Source organism: Scomber japonicus, chromosome 4, assembly GCF_027409825.1.
Source record: "Scomber japonicus isolate fScoJap1 chromosome 4, fScoJap1.pri, whole genome shotgun sequence".
Taxonomy (NCBI): Eukaryota; Metazoa; Chordata; class Actinopteri; order Scombriformes; family Scombridae; genus Scomber; species Scomber japonicus.
This window is the reverse complement of record NC_070581.1, coordinates 35,864,121-35,879,120: the sequence shown is the minus strand read 5'-3', so window position 1 is coordinate 35,879,120 and position 15,000 is coordinate 35,864,121. Positions and strand designations below refer to the sequence as shown.

General features: G+C 49.6%; 2 protein-coding genes across 2 annotated transcripts in view; one reads left to right on the top strand and one right to left on the bottom strand.

Annotated features, from left to right (window-relative positions):
- usp11 (ubiquitin specific peptidase 11) overlaps positions 1-6,017 on the bottom strand; it is a 35,040-nt gene extending 29,023 nt beyond the window's left edge. The window contains exons 1-4 of the mRNA XM_053317075.1: positions 5,819-6,017; positions 1,920-2,029; positions 1,592-1,722; positions 1,041-1,158 (exon numbers count right to left, since the gene is read on the bottom strand). Of these exons, the coding sequence (XP_053173050.1) occupies positions 1,041-1,158; positions 1,592-1,722; positions 1,920-2,029; positions 5,819-5,928 (469 nt within the window). The 5' untranslated portion in view covers positions 5,929-6,017. The remainder of the gene's footprint in view (positions 1-1,040; positions 1,159-1,591; positions 1,723-1,919; positions 2,030-5,818) is intronic.
- Positions 6,018-7,965: 1,948 nt separating this feature from the next.
- rfc2 (replication factor C (activator 1) 2) lies at positions 7,966-11,973 on the top strand. The gene is made up of 6 exons (XM_053317090.1): positions 7,966-8,173; positions 8,606-8,711; positions 8,860-8,961; positions 9,415-9,673; positions 9,827-10,087; positions 11,771-11,973. The coding sequence occupies exons 1-6, from the start codon at positions 7,975-7,977 to the stop codon at positions 11,879-11,881; spliced, it is 1,038 nt and encodes a 345-aa protein (XP_053173065.1). The 5' UTR covers positions 7,966-7,974; the 3' UTR covers positions 11,882-11,973.
- Positions 11,974-15,000: the final 3,027 nt, after the last annotated feature.

Genomic DNA, 15,000 nt, shown 5'->3' with positions numbered 1-15,000 from the left:
TAACGATGCAGGTGTGCGGTAACCATAGAAACAGTAACCAACTATAAAGATGCAGGTGTGTGGTAACCATAGAAACGTTAACCAGCTATAAAGATGTAGGTGTGTGGTAACCATAGAAACGGTAACCAGGTATAAAGATGTAGGTGTGTGGTAACCATAGAAACGGTAACCAGGTATAAAGATGCAGGTGTGTGGTAACCATAGAAACGGTAACCAGGTATAAAGATGCAGGTGTGTGGTAACCATAGAAACGGTTACCAGGTATAAAGATGCAGGTGTGTGGTAACCATAGAAACGGTAACCAGGTATAAAGATGCAGGTGTGTGGTAACCATAGAAACGGTAACCAGGTATAAAGATGCAGGTGTGTGGTAACCATAGAAACGGTAACCAGTTATAAAGATGCAGGTGTGTGGTAACCATAGAAACGTTAACTATAAAGATGCAGGTGTGTGGTAACCATAGAAACGTTAACCAGGTATAACGATGCAGGTGTGCGGTAACCATAGAAACAGTAACCAACTATAAAGATGCAGGTGTGTGGTAACCATAGAAACGTTAACCAGCTATAAAGATGTAGGTGTGTGGTAACCATAGAAACGGTAACCAAGTATAAAGATGCAGGTGTGTGGTAACCATAGAAACGGTAACCAGGTATAAAGATGCAGGTGTGTGGTAACCATAGAAACGGTAACCAGGTATAAAGATGCAGGTGTGTGGTAACCATAGAAACGGTTACCAGGTATAAAGATGCAGGTGTGTGGTAACCATAGAAACGGTAACCAGGTATAAAGATGCAGGTGTGTGGTAACCATAGAAACGGTAACCAGGTATAAAGATGCAGGTGTGTGGTAACCATAGAAACGGTAACCAGTTATAAAGATGCAGGTGTGTGGTAACCATAGAAACGTTAACTATAAAGATGCAGGTGTGTGGTAACCATAGAAACGTTAACCAGGTATAACGATGCAGGTGTGCGGTAACCATAGAAACAGTAACCAGCTATAAAGATGCAGGTGTGTGGTAACCATAGAAACTCACGTATGTTATCGGTGCGGCTGAACTGCGCCGTGGTGACGTTCTCCATGTTGCTATGGAGACAGAGGAAGATCTCCACAGGATAAACCTCCACCTTCAGAGTGCTGGGCAGGTCCACCACCTGATACACACACACACACACACACACACACACACACACACACACACATTACACACAACACACACACATTACACACAATACACACACACACAACACACACACATTACACACAATACACACACACACAACACACACACATTACACACAATATACACACACACACATTACACACAATACACACACACATTACCCTTTCTCTCCAGGGCTGGGTGCCCCCCCCCTACCTTTCTCTCCAGGGCTGGGTGCCCCCCCCCCTACCTTTCTCTCCAGGGCGGGGTGCCCCCCCCCCCCCTACCTTTCTCTCCAGGGCGGGGTGCCCCCCCCCTACCTTTCTCTCCAGGGCTGGGTGCCCCCCCCCTACCTTTCTCTCCAGGGCTGGGTGCCCCCCCCCCCCCCCCTACCTTTCTCTCCAGGGCTGGGTGCCCCCCCCTACCTTTCTCTCCAGGGCGGGGTGCCCCTCCACCAGGCCGTACCAGGACAGCAGCTTGTTCCAGGCCTCGGCCGGCAGCAGCAGGAAGTCCTCGTTCTCCACCAGACGTTCCTTCATGTGGAACGAGTCCAGGTCTGAGAACCACAGAAGAAGAACAGTATTACTGACGGGTCAATGATCACTGATCATATAGCTGAGGGTTAGGGGTCGGGGGGGGGGGGTCAGGGGTTAGGGTTTAGGGGTCAGGGGTGGGAGTGGGGGGGGGGGGTTAGGGTTAGGGTCGGGGGGGGGGGGGTTAGGGTTAGGGTCGGGGGGGGGGGGGGTCACTGACCCTCGAACAGTTCGCTGTTGTCGATTCGACCCGGAAACGACGACGAGTTCTGATCTCCATTTTCTACAAACTGCTTCCACTGTTCAAACCAGTGACGCTCCACCACGTACCTGTAACACACACACACACACACACACACACACACACACACACACACACACACACACACACACACAGATACACACAGACACACACACACACACACACACATTACATAATGATGTAATTAATAAGTAATGAATAGTTGGGATGTGTGTGTGTGTGTCTGTGTCTGTATATGTGTGTGTGTGTGTGTGTGTGTGTGTGTATCTGTGTGTGTGTGTGTGTTATTATAAAGTATTTCAAAATAAAAGTCAGTGAAATGTTTTTATCACCGCAGATAAAATCTAATAAAGCCATAAAGCTGCTGACACGCCTGCAACCAGCCCGAGGTCACACACACACACACACACACACACACACACACACACGCGCACACACACACACACACACACACACACACACACACACACACACGTCTACTACAAACTGCTTATTCTGTCATATACATTTTATTTTGAAGGACTGTTCCTAACCCTAACTAATACTCCTCAGCTCCTTTAAGTTTCAATTCAGTTTTCATCTGAGTCATCATTTCACTTCAGATGAAAACTGAACTGAAACATTAAGAAACACACACACACACACACACACACACACACACACACACACACACACACACACACACACACACATATACACACACACACACACACACACACGCACACACACATATACACACACACAAACACTTTTGGTTTCATTTCAGGTTCCTCAGTAGCTTTCAGTCTCACTATGACACTGAATGCTGATGAATGTTAGTCTCACTAGAGACTCTACTGAGACTCTACTGACTCTACTGAGACTCTACTGAGACTCTACTGACTCTACTGAGACTCTACTGACTCTACTGAGACTCTACTGAGACTCTACTGAGACTCTACTGACTCTACTGAGACTCTACTGAGACTCTACTGAGACTCTACTGACTCTACTGAGACTCTACTGAGACTCTACTGACTCTACTGACTCTACTGAGACTCTACTGACTCTACTGACTCTACTGAGACTCTACTGAGACTCTACTGACTCTACTGACTCTACTGAGACTCTACTGACTCTACTGAGACTCTACTGAGACTCTACTGACTCTACTGAGACTCTACTGACTCTACTGAGACTCTACTGACTCTACTGAGACTCTACTGACTCTACTGAGACTCTACTGAGACTCTACTGAGACTCTACTGAGACTCTACTGACTCTACTGAGACTCTACTGACTCTACTGAGACTCTACTGAGACTCTACTGAGACTCTACTGAGACTCCACTGACTCTACTGAGACTCTACTGACTCTACTGACTCTACTGAGACTCTACTGACTCTACTGACTCTACTGAGACTCTACTGAGACTCCACTGACTCTACTGAGACTCTACTGACTCTACTGACTCTACTGAGACTCTACTGACTCCACTGACTCTACTGAGACTCTACTGACTCCACTGACTCTACTGAGACTCTACTGACTCTACTGACTCTACTGAGACTCTACTGACTCTACTGACTCTACTGAGACTCTACTGACTCTACTGAGACTCTACTGACTCTACTGAGACTCTACTGAGACTCTACTGACTCTACTGAGACTCTACTGACTCTACTGACTCTACTGAGACTCTACTGAGACTCTACTGACTCTACTGACTCTACTGAGACTCTACTGACTCTACTGACTCTACTGAGACTCTACTGAGACTCTACTGACTCTACTGAGACTCTACTGACTCTACTGAGACTCTACTGACTCTACTGACTCTACTGAGACTCTCCTGAGACTCTAATGAGACTCTACTGAGACTCTACTGAGACTCTACTGAGACTCTACTGACTCTCCTGAGACTCTACTGAGACTCTACTGAGACTCTACTGAGACTCTACTGACTCTACTGAGACTCTACTGAGACTCTACTGACTCTACTGACTCTACTGAGACTCTACTGAGACTCTACTGACTCCACTGAGACTCTACTGACTCCACTGAGACTCTACTGACTCCACTGAGACTCTACTGAGACTCTACTGACTCTACTGAGACTCTACTGAGACTCTACTGAGACTCTACTGACTCTACTGAGACTCTACTGACTCCACTGAGACTCTACTGACTCTACTGAGACTCTACTGAGACTCTACTGAGACTCTACTGACTCCACTGAGACTCTACTGACTCCACTGATACTCTACTGAGACTCTACTGACTCTACTGAGACTCTACTGAGACTCTACTGACTCCACTGAGACTCCAGTGAGACTCTACTGAGACTCTACTGACTCTACTGAGACTCTACTGACTCTACTGAGACTCTACTGAGACTCTACTGACTCCACTGAGACTCTACTGACTCCACTGAGACTCTACTGAGACTCTACTGAGACTCTACTGAGACTCTACTGAGACTCTACTGAGACTCTACTGACTCCACTGACTCTACTGAGACTCTACTGAGACTCTACTGACTCTACTGACTCTACTGAGACTCTACTGAGACTCTACTGAGACTCTACTGACTCTACTGACTCTACTGAGACTCCACTGACTCTACTGAGACTCTACTGACTCTACTGAGACTCTACTGAGACTCTACTGACTCTACTGAGACTCTACTGACTCTACTGACTCTACTGAGACTCTACTGAGACTCTACTGACTCTACTGACTCTACTGAGACTCTACTGACTCTACTGAGACTCTACTGACTCTACTGAGACTCTACTGACTCTACTGAGACTCTACTGACTCTACTGAGACTCTCCTGAGACTCTACTGAGACTCTCCTGAGACTCTACTGAGACTCTACTGAGACTCTACTGACTCTACTGACTCTCCTGAGACTCTCCTGAGACTCTACTGAGACTCTACTGACTCTACTGACTCTACTGAGACTCTACTGAGACTCTACTGACTCCACTGAGACTCTACTGACTCCACTGAGACTCTACTGACTCCACTGAGACTCTACTGAGACTCTACTGACTCTACTGAGACTCTACTGAGACTCTACTGACTCTACTGAGACTCTACTGACTCCACTGAGACTCTACTGACTCTACTGAGACTCTACTGAGACTCTACTGAGACTCTACTGACTCCACTGAGACTCTACTGACTCCACTGATACTCTACTGAGACTCTACTGACTCTACTGAGACTCTACTGAGACTCTACTGACTCTACTGACTCCACTGAGACTCCAGTGAGACTCTACTGAGACTCTACTGACTCTACTGAGACTCTACTGAGACTCTACTGAGACTCTACTGAGACTCTACTGACTCTACTGAGACTCTACTGAGACTCTACTGACTCTACTGAGACTCTACTGAGACTCTACTGACTCTACTGAGACTCTACTGAGACTCTACAGACTCTACTGACTCTACTGAGACTCTACTGAGACTCTACAGACTCTACTGACTCTACTGAGACTCTACTGACTCTATTGAGACTCTACTGAGACTCTACTGACTCTACTGACTCTATTGAGACTCTACTGAGACTCTACTGAGACTCTACTGAGACTCTACTGACTCTCCTGAGACTCTCCTGAGACTATCTGAGACTCTACTGAGACTCTACTGAGGCTCTACTGAGACTCTACTGAGACTCTACTGAGACTCTACTGACTCTACTGAGAGTGTGTAGTACAGAGTGTGTATTGTGTGTTACCAGCTGTCCCCGGACCGCAGCTATATATATATAGGTGTTAGTGTATAGTGTGTTAGTGTGTGTGTATAATGTGTGTAGTGTTAGTGTGTGTGTATAGTGTGTAGTACAGAGTGTGTAGAGTGTGTTACCAGCTGTCCCCGGACCGCAGCTCCCCCTCCCGCAGCAGCGTCTCCACCTCCCGCCGCTGGGTCTCCAGGCCCGGAGGCTCGGTACCGGACCGGCGGCTGTTGGCCGTCATGGATCAGTGTCTCATACAGAAGGAGGATCAAAGATGAACGAGTGAACGGAGCCGCCGCACCGAGCACCGGGAACCGGGAAGCAACACGAGCGGTGTTTGCGGAAGTAGGAAGTGGTTCAGACCCAGAGGATGACGACTTCCGGTCTGCGCCTCTGTCAACGTAATAATAATAATAACAATGTTTAACCAATATTATTATTATTATAATTATAGTTATTATTATTATTATCCAGCTGACTGTAACAGCACCTCGGAACCAGCTGAATGGGTTTTATTGTTTGATGTTTGATCATATTTCAGATTTATTTTTAGCTTCATTATAATTTAATCAATGAAATAAATCAAAGTACATGTAACTAAATATTCTAACAGTTAAAAACAGAGTTCACTTTAACTACATCACTCATAATGCTGCAGTACTATTATATATATATAAATTACATGATGAGTGTTAAACATGCAGTGGTGCAGCCTGGACCGCAGCGTCTCCAAACTGAATAAAGTAGTTCATGTTCAGCTGAAGTCATTTCTGGACCTCATGATGAAACCCTGCACAGCACCGAGTCAGCTTTGGGTTTTTAATGAGATCCTTCAAATGACTCTGGTGATCATGTCATTCTTGTTCTGTTGGACCTAACTGCAGCTAGTGGCTCGGCTACGCCACCTAGTGGGCCTCTGTGGTACTGCACTGGACTGGCTCAGATCTGATCTGGCTGCCGTATGGGGTTCCACATGGGTCGGTCTTAGGGCCCCCGCTCCACTGCCGTATGGGGTTCCACAGGGGTCGGTCTCAGGGCCCCTGCTCCACTGCCGTATGGGGGTCCACAGGGGTCGGTCTCAGGGCCCCTGCTCCACTGCCGTATGGGGTTCCACAGGGGTCGGTATCAGGGCCCTGCTCCACTGCCGTATGGGGTTCCACAGGGGTCGGTATCAGGGCCCCTGCTCCCCTGCCGTATGGGGTTCCACAGGGGTCGGTCTCAGGGCCCTGCTCCGCTGCCGTATGGGGTTCCACAGGGGTCGGTCTCAGGGCCCTGCTCCACTGCCGTATGGGGTTCCACAGGGGTCGGTCTCAGGGCCCTGCTCCACTGCCGTATGGGGTTCCACAGGGGTCGGTATCAGGGCCCCTGCTCCCCTGCCGTATGGGGTTCCACAGGGGTCGGTCTCAGGGCCCTGCTCCACTGCCGTATGGGGTTCCACAGGGGTCGGTCTCAGGGCCCCTGCTCCGCTGCCGTATGGGGTTCCACAGGGGTCGGTCTCAGGGCCCTGCTCCACTGCCGTATGGGGTTCCACAGGGGTCGGTATCAGGGCCCCTGCTCCCCTGCCGTATGGGGTTCCACAGGGGTCGGTCTCAGGGCCCCTGCTCCACTGCCGTATGGGGTTCCACAGGGGTCGGTCTCAGGGCCCTGCTCCACTGCCGTATGGGGTTCCACAGGGGTCGGTCTCAGGGCTCTGCTCCGCTGCCGTATGGGGTTCCACAGGGGTCGGTCTCAGGGCCCTGCTCCACTGCCGTATGGGGTTCCACAGGGGTCGGTATCAGGGCCCGAGGTCAAAGCAGAAGCTCAGAGGGTAAAGAGCTTTTTCTGTAGCTGCTAAACTATGGAACGAGCTTCATTTAAATATTAGACGAGCTCCTCACTGTCTGTTTTTAAAACTCGTCTTAAAACATTTTTATTCCTGCGTGAGACTCTGCTCCTGATGTTTTATGGTTTTTAATTAGTTTTAAAAACAATAATTATTTTAGTATTTATGTTCCTGAGTTGTTTTATCTATTGATGTTCAGCTCTTTGTTTCAGCTGTGCTTGTTTTACACTGCTTTATAAATATATAAATATTATTATATTAATACATAAATAAAGCTGAGTTGAGGCTATATGATATTTATATGATTGCATGCTGTTACAGTCTCTTGACCACCAGGTGGCGGTATTTCGGTATTTCGGTGTATTTACCTTCCGGAGAACCGAGACCGGAAGAAGCAGCTCTGAGCCAATGAGGCTCCGTGTGACAGTGACGTGTTTTCCGGTGCATTTGGCGGGCTGAGGCATCATGGCGGAGCAGAAGGAGCAGAAGGAGGAGATGGAGGTGATGGAGGCTGAGCAGAAGCAGCCAGCGGGAAGCTACCAGCTGCCCTGGGTGGAGAAGTACCGGCCGCTGCAGCTGCAGCACGTGGTGGGAAACCACGAGACCGTCAGCAGGCTGCAGGTGTTCGCGCGGGAGGGGAACGTGCCCAACATCATCATATCCGGTAATAACATATAAACATCATCTCTGCTCATAACTACCTTTATTAGTATATATGAGTATGACGTCATGGCTGTGCAGCTGGTTCATCACTTTATCAGTAAAGAGTTAAACATTCACAGTGAGAGAAGATAGCAGTCACGTGACGTCTGTTAGTTTATTATCATTATCATTATCATTATTATTATTATTATTATTATTATTATAATATATATTATATATCATTATATTATAATATAATCAGTTTAACATGTTGATCAGACTGAAGCTGTAATCCTGTCTAATGTTGGTCAGAATAAAGATAAACTGCACAATGATAATAATAACTATGCCCCTGACCCCCCCCCTCCCCTGCCCCCGACCCCCCTCTCCTTGCCCCCTGACCCCCCTCTCCTTGCCCCCTGACCCCTGACCCCCCTCTCCTTGCCCCCCCCAGGCCCCCCCGGCACGGGGAAGACCACCAGCATCTTGTGTCTGGCTCGAGCTCTGCTGGGAGGATCCATGAAGGAAGCAGTTCTGGAGCTCAACGCCTCCAACGAGAGGTACACACACCTGACCTCTGACCCCTCACCTGTGTGTGTGTGTGTGTGTATATATAATGTATGTGTGTGTGTGTATAATGTGTATATAATCATAATGTGTGTGTGTGTGTGTGTGTGTGTGTGTGTGTGTGTGTGTGTGCGCGTGCAGAGGCATCGATGTGGTGAGGAACAAGATCAAGATGTTTGCTCAGCAGAAAGTGACGCTTCCTAAAGGACGACACAAGATCATCATCCTGGACGAAGCCGACAGGTAACCATAGCAACCTGCTTCACACCTGACAACATTATCCTCCAGGCAGCTAGCTAGCAGGCTAACTCACTACCGGTCAGCTAGCTAGCAGGCTAACTCACTACCGGTCAGCTAGCTAGCAGGCTAACTCACTACCAGTCAGCTAGCTAGCAGGCTAACTCACTACCGGTCAGCTAGCTAGCAGGCTAACTCACTACCAGTCAGCTAGCTAGCAGGCTAACTCACTACCAGTCAGCTAGCTAGCAGGATAACTTACTACTGAGTCAAAGTACCCCCCCCCCCCCCCCCCCCCACATTGGGTGTCAGCTGATTCAGGAAGAGTCAGACCACTCACGTTAACTCAACTGAAAGACTTTTATCAACCTGCTGTAGAGCTGAGTGCTGCTTGTCCTGTCTCATGTCTCCTGTCCTCTGTCTGTCTCATGTCTCCTGTCCTCTGTCTGTCTCCTGCAGTATGACGGACGGGGCTCAGCAGGCTCTGAGGAGAATCATGGAGATTTACTCAAAGACGACTCGCTTCGCTCTCGCCTGCAACGCGTCAGATAAAATCATCGAGCCGATCCAGTCTCGCTGCGCCGTGCTGCGTTACTCCAAGCTGACGGACGGACAGATCCTGTCCCGGCTGCAGGAAGTGGTGGAGCAGGAGCGTCTGTCCGCGTCCGACGACGGGCTGGAGGCCGTCATCTTCACGGCTCAGGGAGACATGAGACAGGTGAGACGCAGCGAGCCCATCGGTCGGTGGGACGAGAGCCGGGTTTCTGACTTCCTGTTTGTGTTTTAGGCGCTGACTTCCTGTTTGTGTTACTTCCTGTTTGTGTTTTAGGCGCTGACTTCCTGTTTGTGTTACTTCCTGTTTGTGTTTTAGGCGCTGAACAACCTGCAGTCCACTCACTCCGGCTTCGGATTCATCAACAGCGACAACGTGTTCAAAGTGTGCGACGAGCCCCACCCCCTGCTGGTGAAAGGCATGCTGGGACACTGCGTGGAGGGGAACATCAGCGAGGCGTACCGCGTGGTGGAGCAGCTGTGGGCGCTCGGTTACTCCCCCGAAGACATCATCGGGAACATCTTCAGGGTCTGCAAGACCTTCACCATGGCCGAGTACCTGAAGCTGGAGTTCATTAAGGTGAGTCGCTGATCCATGACCTCACAGACAGGAAGTGTTAGTGAACCCCGCGTCGACCTCACAGACAGGAAGTGTTAGTGAACCCTACGGCGACCTCACAGACAGGAAGTGTTAGTGAACCCTGCGGCGACCTCACAGACAGGAAGTGTTAGTGAACCCTGCGGCGACCTCACAGACAGGAAGTGTTAGTGAACCCTGCATCGACCTCACAGACAGGAAGTGTTAGTGAACCCCGCGTCGACCTCACAGACAGGAAGTGTTAGTGAACCCCGCGTCGACCTCACAGACAGGAAGTGTTAGTGAACCCTGCGTCGACCTCACAGACAGGAAGTGTTAGTGAACCCTGCATGGACCTCACAGACAGGAAGTGTTAGTGAACCCTGCGTCGACCTCACAGACAGGAAGTGTTAGTGAACCCTGCGTCGACCTCACAGACAGGAAGTGTTAGTGAACCCTGCATGGACCTCACAGACAGGAAGTGTTAGTGAACCCTGCGTCGACCTCACAGACAGGAAGTGTTAGTGAACCCCGCGTCGACCTCACAGACAGGAAGTGTTAGTGAACCCTGCGTCGACCTCACAGACAGGAAGTGTTAGTGAACCCTGCATGGACCTCACAGACAGGAAGTGTTAGTGAACCCTGCATGGACCTCACAGACAGGAAGTGTTAGTGAACCCTGCGTCGACCTCACAGACAGGAAGTGTTAGTGAACTCTGCGTCGACCTCACAGACAGGAAGTGTTAGTGAACCCTGCATGGACCTCACAGACAGGAAGTGTTAGTGAACCCTGCGTCGACCTCACAGACAGGAAGTGTTAGTGAACCCTGCGTCGACCTCACAGACAGGAAGTGTTAGTGAACCCTGCATGGACCTCACAGACAGGAAGTGTTAGTGAACCCTGCGTCGACCTCACAGACAGGAAGTGTTAGTGAACCCTGCGTCGACCTCACAGACAGGAAGTGTTAGTGAACCCTGCGTCGACCTCACAGACAGGAAGTGTTAGTGAACCCTGCGGCGACCTCACAGACAGGAAGTGTTAGTGAACCCCGCGTCGACCTCACAGACAGGAAGTGTTAGTGAACCCTGCGTCGACCTCACAGACAGGAAGTGTTAGTGAACCCTGCATGGACCTCACAGACAGGAAGTGTTAGTGAACCCTGCGGCGACCTCACAGACAGGAAGTGTTAGTGAACCCTGCATCGACCTCACAGACAGGAAGTGTTAGTGAACCCTGCATGGACCTCACAGACAGGAAGTGTTAGTGAACCCTGCGGCGACCTCACAGACAGGAAGTGTTAGTGAACCCTGCGGCGACCTCACAGACAGGAAGTGTTAGTGAACCCTACGGCGACCTCACAGACAGGAAGTGTTAGTGAACCCTGCATGGACCTCACAGACAGGAAGTGTTAGTGAACCCTGCATCGACCTCACAGACAGGAAGTGTTAGTGAACCCTGCGGCGACCTCACAGACAGGAAGTGTTAGTGAACCCTGCATCGACCTCACAGACAGGAAGTGTTAGTGAACCCTGCATGGACCTCACAGACAGGAAGTGTTAGTGAACCCTGCATGGACCTCACAGACAGGAAGTTGGAGCTGTGTAAAGTGTACGATGTGGCTCTGTAAACCTTTTGAGTGTGTGATCAGCTGATTGATGAGTGACCTTTGACCTCTGACCCTGCAGGAGATCGGTTACACACACATGCGAGTGACTGAAGGAGTGAACTCTCTGCTGCAGATGGCCGGTCTGCTGGGTCGACTCTGCAGTAAGACGGCGCCCCCTGCTGGCTGCTGATGGAAACGTGTTCAGCTTCAGTCTCTGCTGATATTCTGTTTTAGAAAAATGTAAAAAACTCTAAACTTTGTAATAAATCTTATTTTTGTCGATTAATGTTGAAATGTTTTAGTTTCCACTGATTCTCATTTAAACATTCCTCTGTGATAAAGAGTCTTAAACATGAACACGGAAAAAAAAAGAAGTCACATTTAACCCTCCTGTTGTCCTCAGGTCAAGGAAGGATAGGAGGAAGTAAGGAGAGAAGGAAGGAAGGAAGGAAAGAAAGAAAGGAATGAGTAAGGATAAAAAGAGGAAGGAATTTAGGAGAGAAGGAAGGGAGGAAGGAAAGGAGGAATGAAGGAAGGAAGGAAAGAAAGGAGTAAGGAGGGAGGGAGGAAAGGAGGAAGGAAAGGAGTAAGGAGGGAGGGAGGAAAGGAGGAAGGAAAGGAGTAAGGGGGGAGGGAGGGAGGAAAGGAGTAAGGAAAGAAGGATGGAAGGAGGAGGGAGCAAAGAAAGAGGGAAGGAAAGAAGGAACAGTCAAAAGAGATGGGCTCAATTTGACCCGGGAGGACGACAGGAGGGTTAAACTTTTTAAATAATTCATCTGTAAACACACACACACCCTAATTCATTGATTCAACGATCTAAACTTTCAGCAACGTTTTCGTTCATAAAATGTTGAAACGATTCGACCGTCTGCTTTTATTTTGAAATGTCAGTCATACATCTAACAGGAAGTCTGCATCTGAATGTTCACTGGTTTAAAATTTACCTCGAACCTCCTGAAACATCTTCATCATCATCATCATCAGGTGAAGAGTTACGACTCATCTGATCTCTCTCAGCTTCCTGTCTCAGATCTTTATTTCCTCTCTGCTCTAACAGCTGATCTCTCTCTATCAGCTGATCTCTAACACTTCATCTAATATTATTGATCTAAAGTTGAGCAGCAGGAAGTTGCCTCTGGCTGCATGTTTGGGCTGGTTGTCATGGCGACGCCTCTGCAGGTTAAAGCTGTTTAACTCTGATGAAACAAACTGAGTCATAACAAGCTTTATTTCATGTTTCATTACAAACCTTCACAATAAAAGTACAAACGTCAGAAATAAGAAACAGCAGCAGAATAAAAGTCTGCAGCCGCTCCGCTTCACTCTTCATCAGGACGCAGAAACATCATCATCATCATCATCATCATCATCGTCACTGAAGACGATGCTGAACGAGCTCATCGCAGCGAGCATGCTGTCGCCGGCCAATCAGCAGAGAGGAGAACAGACTACTTCCTGTTTCCTGTCAGACTCAAAATGAACCAAACCGTCTGAAAAATGTCTAAAAACTAACTTTAATATTTACAACTAAATAAATAAAGTGACTACAGCTGTGTGTGACATCATCCCCTCTGGGTTCCCTCTGGGTTCCCTCTGGGTTCCCTCAGGTTCTCCTCTGTTCCTGGGGAGAACCTGAGGGATATCTGAGGCTCTCTGCATGTCGGGGTTTTATTGACACTCTATTAAACTTAGAGGAAGTTTGTGTAGGAAACAGGAAGTGATGTCAGACACAGCCCAAGAAAACTGATGTCATAGAAACAGGTCAAAGGTCAGAGGGTAAATGATTCAGGATGAACTGCTGCTAGTGGGGGTCAGGGTGGGGGTCAGGGTAACCCAGAGAGGGTGGGGGTCAGGGTGGGGGTCAGGGTGGAGGTCAGGGTAACCCAGAGAGGGTGGGGGTCAGGGTAACCCAGAGAGGGTGGGGGTCAGGGTGGGGGTCAGGGTGGGGGTCAGGGTAACCCAGAGAGGGTGGGGGTCAGGGTAACCCAGAGAGGGTGGGGGTCAGGGTGGGGGTCAGGGTCAGTAAATATGTGATCCTGAATATGAATCAAATATAAAGTAAAACAACGACGTCTACATCACGACCAGAATAAAGATTATTAAGAACCAGGAGAACCCTAACGATAAGAACCCTAACGATAAGAACCCTAACCATAAGAACCCTAACGATAAGAACCCTAACCATAAGAACCCTAACGATAAGAACGATAAGAAGAATAAGAAGAATATTAATAATAATATTAATAATAATAATAAATAGTAAATGAAGATAAATGTGCTCTGACCTGACAAACACAACTGTACATTAATATGAACCTACAGCGTTACCACGGCAACCAGGGGACAGGTGGGGACAGGTGAGGACAGGTGAGTCTATGAGGACAGGTGGGGACAGGTGGGGACAGGTGAGTCTATGAGGACAGGTGAGGACAGGTGGGGACAGGTGGGGGACAGGTGGGACAGGTGAGGACAGGTGGGGACAGGTGGGGACAGGTGAGGACAGGTGGGGACAGGTGAGGACACTATGCAGACAGGTGGAGACAGTTGGGGGACAGGTGGGGACAGGTGAGGACAGGTGGGGACAGGTCTATGCAGACAGGTGGGGACAGGTGGGGACAGGTGAGGACAGGTGGGGGACAGGTGAGGACAGGTGGGGGACAGGTGGGGACAGGTGAGGACAGGTGGGGGACAGGTGAGTCCAGGTGAGTCCAGGTGGGGGACACTATGCAGACAGGTGGGGACAGGTGAGGACAGGTGGGGACAGGTGGGGGACAGGTGGGGACAGGTGAGGACAGGTGGGGGACAGGTGAGGACAGGTGGGGGACAGGTGAGGACAGGTGGGGACAGGTGGGGACAGGTCTATGCAGACAGGTGGGGACAGGTGGGGACAGGTGGGGACAGGTGAGGACAGGTGGGGACAGGTGAGGACACTATGCAGACAGGTGGGGACAGGTGGGGACAGGTGAGGACAGGTCTATGCAGACAGGTGGGGACAGGTGGGGACAGGTGGGGGCAGGTGAGGACAGGTGAGGACAGGTGGGGACAGGTGGGGACAGGTGAGGACAGGTGGGGGACAGGTGAGGACAGGTGGAGACACTATGCAGACAGGTGGAGACAGGTGAGGACAGGTGAGGACAGGTGGAGACACTATGCAGACAGGTGGAGACAGGTGAGGACAGGTGGGGACAGGTCTATGCAGACAGGTGGGGACAGGTCTATGAGGACAGGTGGAGACAGGTGAGGACAGGTGGGGACAGGTGGGGGACAGGTGGGGACAGGTGGGGACAGGTGGAGACAGGTGAGGACAGG